This window comes from Pleurodeles waltl, chromosome 3_1, assembly GCF_031143425.1.
Source record: "Pleurodeles waltl isolate 20211129_DDA chromosome 3_1, aPleWal1.hap1.20221129, whole genome shotgun sequence".
In the NCBI taxonomy this organism is placed as follows: domain Eukaryota; kingdom Metazoa; phylum Chordata; class Amphibia; order Caudata; family Salamandridae; genus Pleurodeles; species Pleurodeles waltl.
In genome coordinates, this window is record NC_090440.1 from 772,195,334 (window position 1) to 772,214,408 (window position 19,075).

The 19,075-nt window shown below is 46.8% G+C and overlaps 1 protein-coding gene across 3 annotated transcripts in view; it reads right to left on the bottom strand.

Annotated features, from left to right (window-relative positions):
• Positions 1–19,075, bottom strand: part of USP47 (ubiquitin specific peptidase 47) — a 1,215,141-nt gene that overhangs the window by 561,472 nt on the left and 634,594 nt on the right. For all 3 annotated transcript variants that reach the window (XM_069223601.1, XM_069223600.1, XM_069223599.1), the window contains one exon: positions 4,723–4,835. In XM_069223601.1, the coding sequence (XP_069079702.1) occupies positions 4,723–4,835 (113 nt within the window). The remainder of the gene's footprint in view (positions 1–4,722; positions 4,836–19,075) is intronic.

Genomic DNA, 19,075 nt, shown 5'->3' on the forward strand with positions numbered 1-19,075 from the left:
TGCATCAGCCTTCAATATTGCCACCGTCATTCTAGCAGGATACAAAATCACCCACCACGATCATCAAAACGCCAGGTGGAGGAATAATTACCATCCACAGAGACTCCAACAAATGCACCATTGCCATGGACAACACCATCCTAGCAATGGAACACTAACTTCACCATCCAAACAATCCACCATTAGGGGAACCCTCGCATACCATCCACAGGTACCTCAAACCACCTTCTGCAAACTCATAACAGAATTCATCCCAACCTTCGTCATCATCTCGAAGGACTACATGTTCCTGGGTGACCTCAACGGCATAACCGACCCTAACTCCACCATCCTCCTCGACAGCCTGAACAACATCAACCTCACCCACCTTGTACACAACCCCACACACATCACAGGATACACGCTCAACCCAATATTCACCTCCAGCGACCGCATTAAATATAGCCACCCCCCCAAACTCACAAGGACCAACCACTCAATAGCTCACTTCATCAAAACTCCAATGCCCTCCCTGTCCCTAAAGCAACCCAAGGCCCCTTCACAGACAGAATGGACCAACACCCTCACCCTCAACTTGCCCAAACACCACAACAACATGAACCAGGACGTCAGAAGCTTCAACACCTAGATCACTGACTGCTCTGATATTGTCACATGCATCAAGAACAAGTAACACAGAAGATCCACCAAGCATGCCAGCTGGTACACTGAGGACCTCAGGACAGCCAAGCACCACTGCAAACACCTCGAGAGAAAGAGGCGCACCAACAAAGACACAGCTGACAGAACCAGCACTCAAGCTATACCACTGCCAACTACCTGAGATGAAAACAAAAACCTTGGCATTGCGCATCGAACCCAATAAAGAGCTTGTCTACAAAGCAAGGAAGTCACCAAACCCCAAACAGCAACAAGCAGCATTTCTCCCTCTCAGGATCTATGAGACAGCCTCGCAAATTTCTTCCACTACAAAATCGCTGAAGTCTACAAACACTTCATACCCCAACTCAATCCTGAAAACTTTTTCACAGCCATACCTCCACACACATTACCATTCCAAAACTAACCACTTGGAACCGCCACTCAACTCATGAAATTCGTCAACTCAAAGGCCCCATCCAACCCATGCCCCCAGCACATCTTAAACCTAGTAGCATCCAGGATAAGTCTTGAGCTTTCACCGCACTCAACACCTTACTGCATTCTGACACCTTCCCAGAAGACTGGAACCACACAGAAATCAAACCCCTGCTGAAAAAAACAATGAACTCAGCAACTACAGATCCATCTCCCTTTTCCAGCCAGAGTCATTGAAAAAGTCATCAACCAACAACTCACCATATACCTGGAACAAAATCACCTCCTGGACCACTTAGGATTCCGCATCGACCACAGCAGAGACAGCCTTGATCACGGTCACAGTCGACATCTGGGTCCTCAACAAAGGAGAGACAGTCACCTTTATCTTTCTCCATATCTCATCAGCCTTTGACACGATTTCCCACCACACGTTCATCAGACTTCACGACATAAGCATCCAAGAAGCCGCCCTGAGAATGGGTGCTTCCTTCCTCACTGACAGAACACAACAAGTCCATCTTCCACCCTTCACCTCCGAACCCAAACCTGTCATCTGCCGAGTCCCTCAAGGCTCATCACTCAGCCCCATCCTCTTCAACATATACAAGTCCCCTCCTTGCCAACATAGTGAGATCCCACAGACTCAACATTATATCCTAAGTGAAGACACACAAGTCATCCTCTCTCTCTCTCCAAAAACCCCATTGCCACCTGAACCAACTCCACCAATGCAGGACCAGTGTCACCAACTCAATGAGAAATAAATGCCTCAAGTTCAACACAGACAGGACAGGACTTCCCTAGGGACTCCTCTTGGTGGCCCACATAACTAGGGCCTACTCCAACCCCAGCTGAGCATGCCAGGAATCTCTGTATCATCCTGGACAACAAACTCACCATGAGGTCCCAAGACAATGCAGTGTCATATTCCTGCTTCTTCATCCTGCACTTGTAACGCAAGATATTCACATGGCTTTCCCAAAACGCAAGACACATCATCACCCAAGCCTTTGTCACCAGTAAACTGGACTACGGAAACATCCCATGAGTGGAATTGAAGCCCACCTAGTTCAAAGACTATAGACCATCCAGAATCTGTCAGCACAACTCTTCCTGAATCAGCCTTGTCACACCCACATCAAAATACTCAACTGGCTCCTGGTTCAAAAGAGATCCAGTTCAAGCTCCTCACCCATGCATCCAAGGCTTTGCCTGACTCTGAACTTGCCTACATCACCCACTGCTTGAGATTCCACCAACCCTCCAGACTCCTCTGGTCCGCCTCCTTCATGCTGGCCCATATCCCCCACCTCCATACAACTCAGCACAACAGGAGGATGCTCCTTTACCTACCTCGCAACCAAAGCTTGAAACGGCCTCCCCTACACCTCAGGACCTCTCTTACTACTCTACAGGAGTTCCATAGGACACTGAAAACCTGGTTCTTCGACTGAGACCCTGCCAGGGACTGGATACCCTTACGGGTGACAAGATGCACGCTACAAGTTGACTGATTGATTGAACCATAGCATTTACTTGAGGGCTAAACATATGCTCCAGATTTAATGGAAGTTAATGAGGTGCTGCTGTATTGCTGGCTTAAACCCAGACACCGTAAGTTCTGCATGATGGCACAATATGATGCCAGCATTTACCTCCCTGGAAGCAGTGTCAGCGGAATCCTGGTCGCATCATACGCTCCCGCTGGTGATCACTTCCCCCTGTGAAACAAGTTCTTGTCCCATTTTGTGGTATGCCGTGCTTGATCAACAGACCCATCTCTTCATAGCTGTATCCATGGAAGCAAGCAAGCAGTCTGACTAATTGGCAATTTTCCATTAGATGGCTTTTGTCACAGCCACTCGCTTGCCTGCTGTGTCAATCCTTTTTTCCCTTTTTCCTGGAAGAGGGGTGCCCTCAGTTGCGGTTAATTCTTGAGTATGCATGAGTAGAAATAGTGGCTCTGATCGTCGTTTCTGTGCTGGGCTGCAAAGAACTTCCTCCTTTTCTACCTCTGAGGAACCACTGGACAGGACTCCGTGGATTCGCTCTCCCTGAGCCAGGGGGTATTTGAAAGGCTTCCAATCTCGTATGTCAGACGGAACTCAACACTGCATTTTATGATGGGCCTAGTGGCATTCTAGATAAAACCGACTGTTATTTATTTTTAACCACCTTGCAGGCTGAGCATTTCAAGTCTTTGTGCTCTAAAGGTAGGCAGAGCTTTCATATCGATGGTGATCGGACAATAGGTATTTGCTGTTACAGGTGGGACAAAACTGAAAGGGCATTTTCTTCATAACAACCACCCCTTACAGTCATTCTTAATACGAACCGCTTCCTGGAGAAAAGCAGTTTGGAGCCGAAGCGATGAGGTTGTTGATATAGTACATAGTTGTGCCGTCGATGGGTCATGACAGAGTTTATCAAAGTTGTTGATGGTCCTGGATCTCGAACTGAAATATCCAAAACCAATGACAGAATAAAACAACTTGAGGTGTATTGTTTGTCCTGATGCAAAGTGGCCTAAGGAAGGATTCACCAGATCTCAAGAGCGAAGACTTCTTCAAAGAAAAATAACTTCTGCGCACAACACTACATGGCAGGAGTAGACAAGGCATGTGTATCTACAGCAACACATTCTACACACGATGCATGATGCTATTCTGAATGAAGGGCATAATGGCATAGTGAGGCTGATTCTCCGTTATGTGAGCAGTGTCTGATTTCAGCCCTTGAAGGAGCTGTCTATATGGGCTAAATTAGTCTATGTTTCATTGTTTCTTTTAAAAATTGTTTGTGAAATATATTTCCGGTCACTGGGTCTTCCTCTAGTGACTTTAATTTAAAGTCACATTGGCTCCCTTTTTTCTTTAAAAGAAAATGTCTTTCTGACAATTTAATGCGCAGATGGCTTAATAACAATGTTTTAACTTTAAAATTGACTTTTTCCAAGGAAAATATTACATAGGTATGTACATATTTTAATGTGCTCCTGGACTCCACCCATGGGTAAGACTATGCAGTGTTCACAAGTAATCACAGATAAACATCCCTAAAAGGAGAAGCTGCTTTTGATGATGAACCATAATAATTATGGCAAATAATCAAAGGATAAAGTGTGAAGAAGATGAAAACAATTATGTCGGATTTAATTTTTTGCCAAAGCCTCAATTTAAACACAACGATGCTTGTTAAGATATATGGCGAGTTCAGCAGCATGCTGGGACTGGGGAAGTGTTCAACGCATTCATTAATGACTGTTTTTTTATTTTATTTTTTAAGGGGGCAGCGTCCGTCAGGAACAAACTGTGATTCAATCTGTTAAGGTTTGATGAAGCATTATATATCGTTAGCCTTTGCCATATGGTTGTTTTCACCCTTAATCTGACTGAAAATATGTTCCTTTTTTGAGGTTTAAAGACTAAGATAGCTCCGGCAGGCTATATGGTTGTTGTCACTTCTTGACTTTCTCCACAGGTATTCTGCTGACCTGATGGGAAAATCGTGTTGGCTAAACCATTGTTGTCGGGGTGAAATTTGTACAGGTTTAGTAAACAGAGGTGCACGTATTTCGGGTTGTGCTAAAAAAAAAAAAAAGGGAGTTATCTTCTTCATATCATGAAACTGTGTAACTTTTACCTTGCAAGTGTTACGCTCAATTTCACGCTGCCTCTTTTCTTGCTCCTCAAAATCTTTTTCTTTTTGTACCAAGCGTTTTATGTGCTCCGGATATTCACTCACATCTAGGAACTCTAGAAGTAAATGAGAAAATAAAATAAGTGACTTGCACTAACAGTGTACTGGATGAGTCTGTTACATTAAACGTTCTGATGAACAATTTTCTCCCTAAATATTTGTATAGAGAACCTATTCAGAAGTACAGTAATAAAGGTGTAACTGTTCAAAATGTGTTTAAACAATGTTTTACGTAAGGTTATATTACAGTGCTAAAAGCACCAAAGTGCACCCGTTACGTTTTAAATTGGTCTTTGTTACAATTCTATGGGTCTACACTGTATTAAGTGGGGCCAGGTTTCAAAATGGAAGCCTGGTTCCGTTTAAGCTAACTATTTAGCTACATTTATGACACTAACTTTAATTGAAACTGTAAGGCTTTCGGTCTGAGCGAATGGTCTCAGAAGGGGGCGGTACAATGTCACACACTGTTCAATCTTTTTATCTAGGAAGGATGCGTCACCAGGAGTCAGATAAAAGGATGTCCGATTCTTATTTGTGGACCTCCTAAACAGAGTTTGTATTTTGTGTGCCCACGGTGAACGCTAAAGAATCTACACAAGGATTTAATGAAAAGAGCAGGAGCAAGTCAAGCAGTCAGATGGTTTCCACCACTGATTAAACATGGCATTAAGGCTGTACAGATGTAACTATCATTCCATTTCAAGAGAGTGCTGTTGTTTCTCTAAGTCAGAACTCGCAATACACAATGGTATATACTTATAGCGGGGGCAAAATATTCATGTCATTTGGCAATAGGTTAACCTATAAAATATGCTTAACGGTGGGGTGAGACAGGGGTGCAACATAACTGTATGCATGAGAAAGGGCGAAAGATGAAGTATCTGTAGTAAGGTTCTCAGCCTAGGTTTCCCCATTAGGAAAAACGCTTTAATTCAAGTGCAGCAGTGTAAGGGAACAGTGGCAGAATGGCTTAGACAGCAGTCTAGATCCGACTCAACTCCTTAGGGGCAGGACATGGCCTTGGTATACTTGGTAAAAACACACAGGAACAGAGGAGGAAAGGGATGATGGGTTAGGTATATATATGCTTCTCCACTGAATCAGTAAATAATGGGAGGAAGGGGGTGAGGGTGAGGGTGAGGGGAGGGAGTAAGTGCCATGAGCCTTTCAGATCATATGGGTTTGCTTTGAATATGTTCCTTTCTTAGAGGGTGATTGACTAGGAATCGTGGTCTACTCTTTGGGCACCAGCAGTGGCTTCTCAAGAAAAGATATGTTCCGACGTTTAGTGCAGTCTACAAACCAATATTTGTCGTACAACCACTTTCTTCTGTTTTAACAATTCTGCCCAATCACAGCCCCTGAATAATTATCCAGTGCTTAAAAAAAAAAAAAAGGTACAAAATGAAGACTTTTTCGTGCTGACCGGATGTCAAAGTTACAACGGTGATTATAAAGAAGGTTCCCATGAGAATATTTCTGTGCAAGGGAAAGTCGAAAGACACAAAATAAACATTTTGATTGAGTGAATGTTCATGATTATCGCAAATATTACAGTACACACATATGACTGTAGGCAATCAATCTGAAAAGTTTTTAATAGCAGTTATGTTGTTTCCATTAAACTAGATCATAAACATCAGGATGTTCACAGATCAAATGAAAAAATGCATAACTGGGTTATTTGACCACCAGAAACATGCTACTCATCAGGAGGGTAAAAATAGTAATAAAAACACAAACAGCACTGGAGGAGGACTGATGCTGTATCATTCATTGCTAGGTGGTCTGTTGTGCCGATCTCTCCCGGGCCTGTATAACAGTCTAGGAAAAGATTAAAAAAAATAAACTAAAGGGTCTTCAAGTCAATCTCCCAGGCATGGGCAAAAAGTAAGGTTGGTACCACCCAGAGCCTGACCTTAAAAAAAGGTTGAGGTGTATTAAAAAAAAAAAAAAAGTTGAGGTTTAAAAAGGCTCTCTTCAGCTCTGGTAGTGGGCTGGACATGAATCTTATCAACTTCCCTTTCAAAGAAAAGCTGCCCCTTTACTTTTGCTTTTTAGGTTTAGTGTTGTAGTCAGTATTGACACCCACATCAAGTTAAAAGCTGGTCACCACTGGGTAGTTATAGTTATGCCACATTTCTATAGGAAAACTATTTTTTGGGTTTGCTAATAACTTTGCCACCTGTTTGATGAATCTTCAAGGAACGTTCCGAAAAAAAAAAAGTCTCATCCACCTCACCTCCTTCCTCGAAAGTTTCAGGGAAATCCGTCAAGAGTGGGCAGAGAAAAAAGAGGGGAGTCCGAAAACATGTTTTTCCCATTCATTTTTTTTTATAGGAAAATTGAACAGCACTATCACAAATACTGCTGAACAGAATTTTACTCAATGTGGCAGAAAGTTAGTTTTTGGTCCAGAAAGTATGCTGTCTGATCTGGTATAAATTAGTTCAGTAGGTTAAAAAATACAAAATATAGATATATGAGACTGAGAAAAACACCAGAGAAGACAGATCTCAAGATATGATTTCCTGCCACCTCACTGACATAGATGCTGCGGTGGCCATTTCAGCACTTTGGGACCCACTCCAAACTCCTGGGGCCAACAACCAACATTTAAAAAAAATATATTTTAAACAGTGTTGCAGAGGCTTCTTAAAAAAACAAAAACAAAAAAAAAAGCACCGGTCTCACACTTCATTTCACATAATTTCTCCCTATCCCCTCCCCCCCCCCAAAGGGTAGGAAAGGGGCCATGGCCCGGTGGAGAGGCCAAACCTACTTATTGTTTGGGGAGGAGAGCATTTGCTACCCGTTCCTGAGCCTTTGAAAGTCCTCATGGTCCCCATCACCTGGGGCTGGTACATTAATACTAAGGGGGTATGCAGCCCCTCCTCTCCAAGTCTTCGATAGGTCCCAAGGACCCTGTTCCCTAAGAACTATAATTTGAATAAGGGGATGAAGGCGTGCAGCCCCCTACCTGAGCCAATGATCAGCCCCAGGGACCCCATCTCCAAAGGCTCGCTACAATGCAGTGTCCCAGTGACCCCATTCCCGAGGATACTGTAGTTCCATGCCCAGGAGAGTGCAGGCACACCGCACCCACACTCTCCCAGGCAGAGAATACCACTTTGATCCCTCCCAGGTGAGAGTGTTTTGCCAGCCCAAGTGAGAGCAAAGTAATAGCACAAGCTCCCATCAGAACCAAAGTAGGATGCTGGTTGGAGAGCCAGCTGGTGCCCCCGCAGCCTCTAACAATTTTCTGCATGTGGGTACTCTGGGTGAGCACCAGGACACCCAATTAAGAAAACAATTATAAAGCCAGATCCTCCACGGTGGTGGCTGAGGAACCGGTATGTGCTGCATCCTCCAACATTTTTGTGAATGAGGATGCCATGGGTGGGCACGACTTACAAATTTTAAAAACAATGGCCGGCTACCACCATGGTGGTGGCTGGGGACTCGGCCAGGGCCTTGAGGCTCCTCTTGCATGCCCCAACATTAAATAATAGAGTGGGTGCTTGGGGTAGAATGGGGCACTCACAAAATTAATAAAAGTTTAAAAAAAATGAATAATAAATGAGCAGTAAGAGTTGCTCATTTATTATTCATTGGGCTGGCAAGGAGCACTCCACAATGCCTTAGCGCATTTATAAATTATATATTTTCTTGTTGGTGGTGTCCCTAGTATGGTGGCAGGGAAATCATTAAACATTGTTTTTAATGTTGTTGAGCAGGGGTTGCAACAGCCCACCAACAACATAAAAAAGTCTACTGGGTGATTGAATCCACGACTTCAGGAGAGCCTGCCATATTTTTTAATTTTCCCAAGCTGAAACTGTATGCTCTACAGTGTAGTGCTGGGGCCACTGGTGGTTGGTTCTGTAGCTGAACTTTGTGGCCTGAAAAAGGCCTCACCCCCAAAAAAAAAAAAAAAAAAAAACAGACATGTTTATGGGTTTTTTTAAAAGGCTTTACTGAAAATATTTAATCACAATCACTATTATAAAACATTGCGCTGTGTGAATATATTAACTACGAATTTGGTTGGCATGAGATTGAGCACAGGTCCCTTGTCCCCAAAACACCACGCCCTCTTTCCCACAAAAAAACACATTTTAAGAAAAATATGTTGCACATAGTTTATCCAAGGCTAACTAAATACTACCTCAAACAAGACTAAACACCTGGTAATCAATGTTGAAATGAACATCAATGACCAAAATGGATCTGATTACATGGTAAATTAACACATCTACTGCAGGTGAGCCAGCATTTTAATGTGTAGCTCCAGGTTTAAATCTGAGTGAGGCTACTCAACCTAAAATCCTTCTGTGGTTGATACAGGCAGCCTCCCTGAGTTGGGTAACAATGAGGTTTTGCTCCACAAAAGTGCTTTTAATGTCCTTTACAAACTGACCATTATGGTAAAGCACACTCTAGGAGCAGTAGGATGGTAGTTTATCCCCAAGCTCCAGGACACCCAATAATTGTTCCCAGGTCTCACTAGTTTCAGCATGAGGCCATAGACAATGGAGGCTTGAAGGACAGTGCAGACCTCCTGTCTCACTAATGCACTCCTTTGGGATCTTAGGACTTTTGGCTACTGAGGTGGGCACCGGTCAAGAAGTTTCCTCCCCCATGTTTCCCCATGTTGGGAGGCAGACAAGATGGCAGCTCAAGTCTTTCTTGCCAATGAAGAGAAGTCATTGTGATGTTGAGAGTACAACACCAAAGCCTAGGGTTACTGGGGAGAAGCAAATCTCACTGAATCAGGACAGTGATGGCTGAAGAGGCAACTGTGTTTTAAACGACCAGACCAGGCTTCCACTCGAGAATTGAGGTGATGTTTAGAAGAAGGGATTTTTAATCACCATTGCCCTTCTGTCAAAACTGTTGAGGGTGTGCGGCCATCCACTTCTTGCTCTCGGTGGATCAGCCTTTTGGTCTGAGAGAAGAACTGGCAGAAGGGGTAACTGAAAGGGGCTACACTACCCTCATACAACTGGTATAGATCTCACTGTGCAAGCATGTTGGGAAATGGGAGAGCAAACGGATCAATGTACTTCTGCCATGGAGTCCTCTGAGGGGAGGGGATGAACAGATTCGCTCTTGGAAAACTACTACTTGTGCTAGCCAGAGTCCCAAAACAGGCTGGGTGTGATGCTTGCACGGTAGTGATTCTATGGCTGATACGAATCGAGTCAAAAATCCATATGATAGAAAATAATGTTGCTTACCCGGTAAGCATCTGTTTGTAGCATGTAGTGCGGCACTCCTGCCATCTAGTGTAGGGTCCGGATGTGTGCGCGTTTCTTTTCTTCAAAGAAGTCTTTTGAGTCACGAGGTTGAGTGACTCCTCCTCTTGGTGATAGTGTGCATGGCTGTTTTCCCATAGGAGGCTGAGAATGGAGTGTAGAGTCAGTGTAAGTAATCAGAATACATTGGAAAAACTGCCACGGCCAAAGGTGCACAGGGAGGAGGGTTGGCGCATGTGAATCTACAACACTTCATGCCCCAAATAGATGCTTCTACGTAAGTAACATATTCCACTCGAGGCATGTGTAGCTATAGATACAAATGCTTTGCATAGACTGTAAAGCAGTCCTCCTCAGAAGCGGTTGCTAACCTGTGGGTGTGGCAGCTGTCTGGAAAAGTGGACGTAGCACTGCCTCACCTACTTTGGCTTTCTGGCATGCTAAAACATCCACAAATAATGTTATGTAAATATGTGTGGTGTGGACCATGTAGCTTCTTTGCATATGACAGCTATTGGAATGTTTCCTAGGAAAGCCATGGATGCTCCTTTCTTCCTAGTAAGATGTGCTTTAGGAGGTATAGGTACAGTTCTTTTGGCTTTAGCATAACATGTTTGAATGCTCCTAACTATCCATCTGGCTATTCCCGATTTAGATATAGGCTTTCCTTTACAGGAAGGAAAGAAAACAACAAATAGTTGTTAATTTTCCTGAACGTTTTAATTCTATCAATGTAGAACACAAGGGCCCTTTTAACACCTAATTTTTTGAGAGCCCTTTCAGCAACTGATTCTGGCTATGGGGAAAAAACGGTAACTCAAATGATTGGTTGAGGTGAAAATATGAGACAACTTTAGGGAGAAATTTGGGGTTGGTGCAGAGAACCACCCTGTCTCTGTGTAGCTGAAAGAAAGGTTCTTCAAGAGTGAAAGCCTAGAACTCACTAACACGTCTAAGTGAAGTGATATCGACTAAAAATGCCTCTTTCCAAGAAAGGAACTGAAGTGGGCATGTATGCAGGGGCTCAAATAGAGGGCCCATAAGTTGAGTATGAACAATGTTAAGGTTCCATGAGGGTACACGTAGAACCTGTGGTGGAATAACTCTTGAGGCCTTCCGTGAAGACTTCAATAACTGCTATTTTGAATAAGGAAATATGTAGTCGATGCTGTAGAGAGGCAGCCAATGCAATAGGATGTCATCTTATGCTAGTCCAGATTTTTGTAAATTAAGCAACGAACAATGGCCCTCATTACAACATTAGCGGTAAATCCCGCTTACCGCCATGCATAAGACCGTCAACACACTGCTGCGGCGGCGGTGGAAATCCGCTACAGCCATTACGACCCACAGGACGGAATCTGCCAAAATCCAGACACCCACACAAGTCCGCCACACCAAAGGCGATAACAAAACCGACACGCTCACGCCAACAGGAATACGTCCACACTATCAGGACCTACAAATCCATGCGGAGGTCTTTCAACAGCGGTATTCCATTGGCGGTACACACCACTGCGCTCAAAATACACACACATTTACAAAACACAACCACATTGGACAATTCTAAATACACACACCTGATACACATATACACACCACTCCCACACACCCAATACAATATAAAACACACACACACTTTGCCCACAAACCCCTACGACAAAAAATTGAGAACGAAGCAGAGAGACACCACCATCAACAAACTAGCATCCACAGGCACACAACACCATCACTCACAAAACATCCACGCACCTCACGCAACACACACAAACACATCCCTTCACACATCACAACACACACCACCTCACACATCACCCACACCACACAATGGCACTGCAAAGAGACCATAGGTTCTCTGAGGAGGAGCTCAGGGTCATGGTGGAGGAAATCATCCGGGTAGAGCCACAGCTATTCGGATCACAGGTGCAGCACACCTCCATAGCTAGGAAGATGGAGCTATGGTGCAGAATCGTAGACAGGGTCAACGCAGTGGGACAGCATCCAAGAACTAGGGATGACGTCAGGAAGAGGTGGAACGACCTACGGGGAAAGGTGCGTTCTGTGGTCTCAAGACACCAGATTTCAGTTCAGAGGACTGGCGGCAGACCCCCACCTCCTCTGCCACAACTAACAACATGGGAGGAGCAGGTCTTGGCTATACTGCATCCTGAGGGCCTCGCAGGAGTAGCAGGAAGAATGGACTCTGGTAAGTCAAATCTTAACTATTACATCCCGCACCCTACCTGCATGCTATCACATAACTCACCCTCACCCCCATCACTCCAACACCTCACATATGTCCCACTATCACAACCCACACATCCCAATACCAAGCCCTGCATGCAACACCAAAGCATGGACACCCATCACCAAAGCATGTCCACTACAGATACCCACACAGATCCCCAAACCAAATATCACACAAGGTCCTAGACAAGAATGTAAGCACTGGGGTACAGATCACCCACCCATTGTACACGATGGCACACACACATGCAATAATCATGCCTTTACACCGCTGCAGGACCCCTACCCAACGTCACCGGACAGGAGGTTACAGACATGTCCACACCCCCCACAGAAGAGGCCCACAGTGATGACCGCAGCTCTGCACAACTGGATCTAGATGACCAGCCCGGCCCATCTGGGACCTCGGGACAGTCGGTTCCCCACACACTGTCACATGCAACCACAGAGCCTCCCCCTCAGGAAACAATAGCACAGCACCCACCCAGCGGGCCCATACCTCTGTCCCCAGGACGCATCAAGCAGCAGTGTGTCCACCACTACAGGGAACCCAGACAAACCCACCAACCCAAGAACATCAGGGACCTGGGGTCAGTGGCAGTGGGCACACGGTTCAGGGGACAGAGGCCCAGGGAAACTGGGGAACTGGGAGGGCTGCTGTGCGACAGGGGGAGGACTTGCCCAGGGAACCCACTCTCCACGAGGCCCTCTCCAACATCATGGGAGCGTACCATCATTACCCGGAGACGATGGCAACTGTACTGGCCAAGTTTCAGGAGACCAAGCGGCTGCAGGAGGAACAGTATTTGGGGATCAGGGAGGAAATCAAGTCCATCAACACCACCCTGGTCACCGTTGTAAGGGTGCTGAAGCACCTTGTGAACACCAGGAGGGACACTGTGGCACAACAAGGGGCCCCTGACACTAGCCTCAATGATGAACAGCCCACCACCTCCGGACAGGATGCACTGCCACAGGACCATGACCCCAGACCCCAACCCCTGCAGATGGAGAACCACCCCGCAAACGGTCCCTGAGATCCAGGACAAAAACAGAGAACAAGACCAAGACCCCCGCCAAGAAATTAAACCACCCTGAATGTCATCCATCTGTCCCACTTCTTCACCCTGTCGATCCTTAAACTGCCCTAGCTCCACTTCCTATGCCCCTTTGGACAATGCACCTGAGAGACAAATAACTGGACTCTGCCATGGACATTCCTCCACCATCACCCCTGACCATTTTACAACCCCCTCCACTATTCTGCACTTAAATAAACACCCTTGAATCACAAAACAATCTGGAGTCAGTCTGTGCTTTCACAAATGTGTATTTGCTATAACTAAGGAAAACAGCAATGTCTATTGTATTGTCAACATACCTATGTCACACAGCTCTAGTTCATGAGGTAATATAGCAGAGGTCACACAGTGGGACCCACATCTGTGAAATGGAAATGCAAAGTGACAAGTCAGGGTCCATACAATGGGTGAACGTGACAGACATATGATAGGTCTAACAATTGTATGAGATGTAGGAGGCAGTGATGTCTTCTTACCTGTGTCTCACTGCAAGTTTTGCTGGATAAAGTTTTTTCTGTTGTCGATATTCTCTTCTTCTGCCTCCTCTTCTTCACTGTCCAACAGGCTCCACAGCTGCCACAAGACCTCCTTCTGGACCATCCTCCTGCAGAAAAGGCCCGTCGTCGCAAAGCCAGGTTGTGCAGCATACAGCAGGCCACGATGATCTGGCACACCTTCTTTGGTGAGTAGTAGAGAGAACCACCGGTCATATGGAGGCATCGGAATCTGGCCTTCAGGAGGCCGAAGGTCCTTTCGATCACTCTCCTAGTTCACCCATGTGCCTCATTGTAGCGTTTCTCTGCCCTTGTCCTGGGATTTCTCACTGGGGTCAGTAGCCATGACAGGTTGGGGTAACCAGAGTCACCTGCAAATGTTGTGGGACAACTGTTAGACACACACTAACCCTTAGGGACAACCCCAGACCCAGACAATCATTCACACGGTATAGGGTCCTTGTCCTCACCTTTTAGCCACACACGGTGCCCTCTGGAGTTGCCCCATCACATAAGGGATGCTGTTATTCCTCAAAATGTAAGCGTTATGCACTGAGCCTGGAAACTTGGCATTCACATGGGAGATGTACTGGTCGGCCAAACACAACATCTGCACATTCATTGAATGGTAGCTCTTCCTGTTTCTGTACACCTGTTCACTCCTGCGGGGGGTACCAATGCCACATGGTCCCATCAATGGCACCTATGGTGTTGGGGATATGTCCCAGGGCATAGAAGTCACCTTTCACTGTGAGCAAATCCTCCACCTGAGAGAAAACGATGTAGCTGTGCATGTGTTTCAGCAGGGGAGAAAACACTCTAGCAACACGTTTGAGAACATAGGCTGGGACATCCCTGATGCAATGGCCACTGTTGTTTGAAAAGACCCACTTGCCAGGAAATGGAGTACTAACAGGACCTGCACTAGAGGGGGGATTCCTGTGGGATGGCGGATAGCTGAAATCAGGTCTGGCTCCAACTGGGCACGCAGTTCCTGGATTGTGGCACTATCAAGTCTGTAAGTGATAATGATGTGTCTGTCTTCCATTGTCGACAGGTCCACCTGTACACCGGAGGATGCCGCCATCTCCTCACCTGCCCCAGCGGACGTGCCCTGTGGACGAGAACCGCGAGCACAGAGTCAGCCAACACTGAGGTATTAAAAAAATAATTTATTGCACACATTTGTCAATCCGCAATGTGCCTGTCACTGTGTGTATGCAAAGCCTAGATCGGTGTGACGCATTTAAAATGAATGCCATGTGGCCCCCTGAAATGGCGGCTGCCTGACCTGTAATGTGGGACAAGGGGATATGAGGTAACTGTGCTGGCGTTGTACACCGTTACGGTAGGCGGTCGAAGACCGCGGCGCAATTCTGCATTGGTTAACATTGGACCCTATGGGTACCTGGAGCCAATGATGATGTACACCGGCGGTAACGGTACGCACCGCCGCAGACGTGACCGCCATTTTCTCTCTGTTCACTCACTTGATACCTGACCTTCGACAGGAGAGGACCTACACTGCAAGTGCTGCTGTGACCTCAGTCTGGAAGCGACAATGGCTCATGTGTCTGGGGAAAGGGCCCCTGCCTTCACTTCGGAGGAGTTAGAGAAGTTAGTGGATGGGGTCCTCCCCCAGCACACGCTACTCTACGGTCCTCCAGACAAACAGGTGAGTACACTCTGAGCATGCTGTATGGGCAATGCATGTTTGGAGTGGTGTGGATGGAAGATACGGGGGGGTGAGGACTGCATGAGCGGACGGTGAGTGTATGTGCGTCACGGCAAGGGTGGGAACGTGGGTCAATGACTGTGATGGTCCAGACGGTTAAAGATTATCCTTTTCCCCTGTACTATTCCTGTAGATCAGCGCCCACCAGAAGAAGGATATTTGGCGTGCCATCACCAAGGATGTCTGGACCCTGGGGGTCCACCACAGACGGAGCACCCACTGCCGGAAAAGATGGGAGGACATTTGCCGCTGGAGCAAGAAGACGGCGGAGGCCCAGCTGGGGATGGCCTCCCAATGTGGGAGGGGTGCCCGTCGCACCATGACCCCCCTGATGTTCCGGATCCTGGCGGTGGCGTATCCGGAGTTGGATGGGCGCTTGATGGCATCACAGCAGCCACAAGAGGGTGAGTACATTCACATCCATCTGAGTCTGCGTGCATTACAAGGTGTCTGGGTGAGGGAGGTGGGCTGTGGGTTGTGGGTTCCCCTAGGCCAGGGCGAGTTTTGTAGGCAAGGTCCCTTCGTGAGGCAGGCTATGTGGCACCCCAACCCCACCAGTGGTAAGAGCCATCTACACCTAGTCAGGCTCCTGTGACTTCCATGTGTGCAGCAATCGGGCATAGGCCTTGTCCCCTTGTGATTAATCTAGGAACTCTAAGTGCATGGCGTAGTGCAGAGGGCTGCTGTATCTGTACTGTCTGCCAACGGTAGCGGTATTGCATGCACTGACCATGTCTTTCTTCTGTCTCTCCCCTCCCCCCACTTTTTGCGGTCTCCCTGTTCTTGTGTGCATTAGCATCATCAGGCAGAGGAGCAGTGCCACTGGAGGAGGAGGGAGCTGCATCCCACGTGGCCCTGGAGGGCAAGACAACAGAGTCTGAAGCCACCAGTGGGACAGAGGGTGAGGGGAGCTCCACGGCGGGGACAGGAGGTGACATCAGCAACAGCGGTGACTCCTCTGATGGGAGCTCCCTTGCGGTGGCGGGCCCCTCTGTGCCCCCGCATCAACAGGTACAGCCACCACCCCCCCTACCAGCACCGTCCTCCCAGCAGCCCCTCAGCGTGTGTCCCGTGGACGCTCACCCAGGAAGGTGGGCATCTCCTTCGCCGCAGGCACCTCAGGCCCTGCCACAGTCAGCCCTGCTGCCCTCAGTGAGGAGGCTATTGACCTTCTGAGATCCCTCACTGATGGGCAGTCTACCATTCTGAATGCCATTCAGGTTGTAGAGAGGCATTTGCAACAAGCAAATGCATACCTGGAGGGCATTCATTCTGGCCAGGCAGCCCAACAGTGAGCATTTCAGGCTCTGGCCTCAGCACTGATGGCAGCCATTTTTCTCTGTGTCCAGCCTTCCCCCTCAAACTTCCTCCACCCAGACCCAATCTCCTGTACCTCAGCCTATCCCAAGTACACCATCAAACCAGCATGCACACACATCAACACACAAGGGTGGCTCAGGCAAACCAGCAACACACATCCCACAGGCACTCACACAAGCATCATACCCATGCACACATACCAACATCTGCTGCCTCCACTGTGTCCCCCTCCTCCACGTCTCCCTCCTCCCTGTCTCGTCTCCACTCACACCTGCATGCACTAAATCTTCAGCCACTTCCTCCATCACCAGCACGCCCATCACCACACACCGCTGACCTGCACTCACCACCCACACTACCATTCACACATCCCCAGTGTCCTCTACCAGTGTGTCTGTGAGCCCTCCTCCCAAAGTACACAAACGCAGCCACACAGCCATCCACTTCACAACAGCCTCCAGCCCATGCACCTTCACCCAAGTCAGCAAACGTACACCTCCTACATCCACTACCTCTTCCTCCACTCCCAAACCCCCTCCATCTACTGTAGGAGGCTGGCCTGGCTTGTAGTGGGTACCCGAGGTACCTACACCTTGTGCCAGGTCCAGTTATCCCTTATTAGTGTAGAAGAGGTGTTTCTAGCAGCTTAGGCTGAAAGAAGGTAGCTATGGCAAAGCAGCTTAGGCTGAACTAGGAGACATGTAAAGCTCCTACTATACTACTGGTGTCATATGCACAATATCATAAGAAAACACAATACACAGAAGTACTAAAATGAAAATGTCACTTACCCAGTGTACATCTGTTCGTGGCATCAGTCGCAGTAGATTCGCATGTTCTGCAATAGCTCGCCATCTGGTGTTGGGCCGGAGTGTTACAAGTTGTTTTTCTTCGAAGAAGTCTTTCGAGTCACGGGACCGAGTGACTCCTCCTTTTGTCTCCATTGCGCATGGGCGTCGACTCCATCTTCGATTGTTTTTCCCCGCAGAGGGTGAGGTAGGAGTTGAATTGTAGTAATAGTGCCCATGCAATGGAGTGACTAAGTATGCACCTATTTAAGGTTGAGATGATACATATATAAATAATTGAAGGTAACTTCCAAACTGCTACAGGCTCCCGGGGAGGCGGGTGGGCACATGCGAATCTACTGCGACTGATGCCACGAACAGATGTACACTGGGTAAGTGACATTTTCAGTTCGATGGCATCTGTCGCTGTAGATACGCATGTTCTGCAATAGACTAGTAAGCAGTTATTTCCCCAAAAGCGGTGGATCAGCCTGTAGGAGTGGAAGTAGTCTGAAATAATGTCCTTAATACAGCTTGACCTACTGTGGCTTGTTGTGCGGATAACACGTCTACACAGTAGTGCTTGGTGAATGTGTGAGGCGTAGACCATGTGGCTGCCTTACATATTTCTTGCATTGGGATGTTTCCTAGAAAGGCCATGGTAGCACCTTTCTTTCTGGTTGAGTGTGCCCTTGGTGTAATGGGCAGCTGTCGTTTAGCTTTAAGGTAGCAGATTTGGATGCATTTAACTATCCATCTGGCTATACCTTGTTTTGAAATTGGGTTTCCTGCGTGAGGTTTTTGAAATGCAATAAAGAGTTGTTTAGTCTTTCTGATGTTTTTTGTTCTGTCAATGTAATACATTAATGCTCTTTTGACATCTAATGTATGTAGTGCCCTTTCAGCTACGGTATCTGGCTGTGGAAAGAACACTGGAAGTTCCACTGTTTGATTTAGATGGAACGGTGAAATAACCTTTGGCAAAAATTTAGGATTGGTCCTTAGGACGACTTTATTTTTGTGTAGTTGTATAAAAGGTTCCTGTATAGTAAACGCCTGAATCTCGCTTACCCTTCTCAGGGAAGTAATGGCGATGAGAAATGCCACCTTCCAGGTTAGGAACTGTATGTCGCAGGAGTGCATGGGTTCAAAAGGTGGACCCATAAGTCTAGTTAGGACAACATTTAGGTTCCATGAAGGAACAGGTGGTGTTCTTGGTGGTATAATTCTCCTAAGGCCCTCCATGAATGCTTTAATGACTGGTATTTTATATAGGGAAGTTGAATAGGTAGTTTGCAGGTATGCAGATATTGCTGCAAGGTGTATTTTAATGGAAGAGAAAGCCAGGTTAGATTTTTGTAAGTGAAGC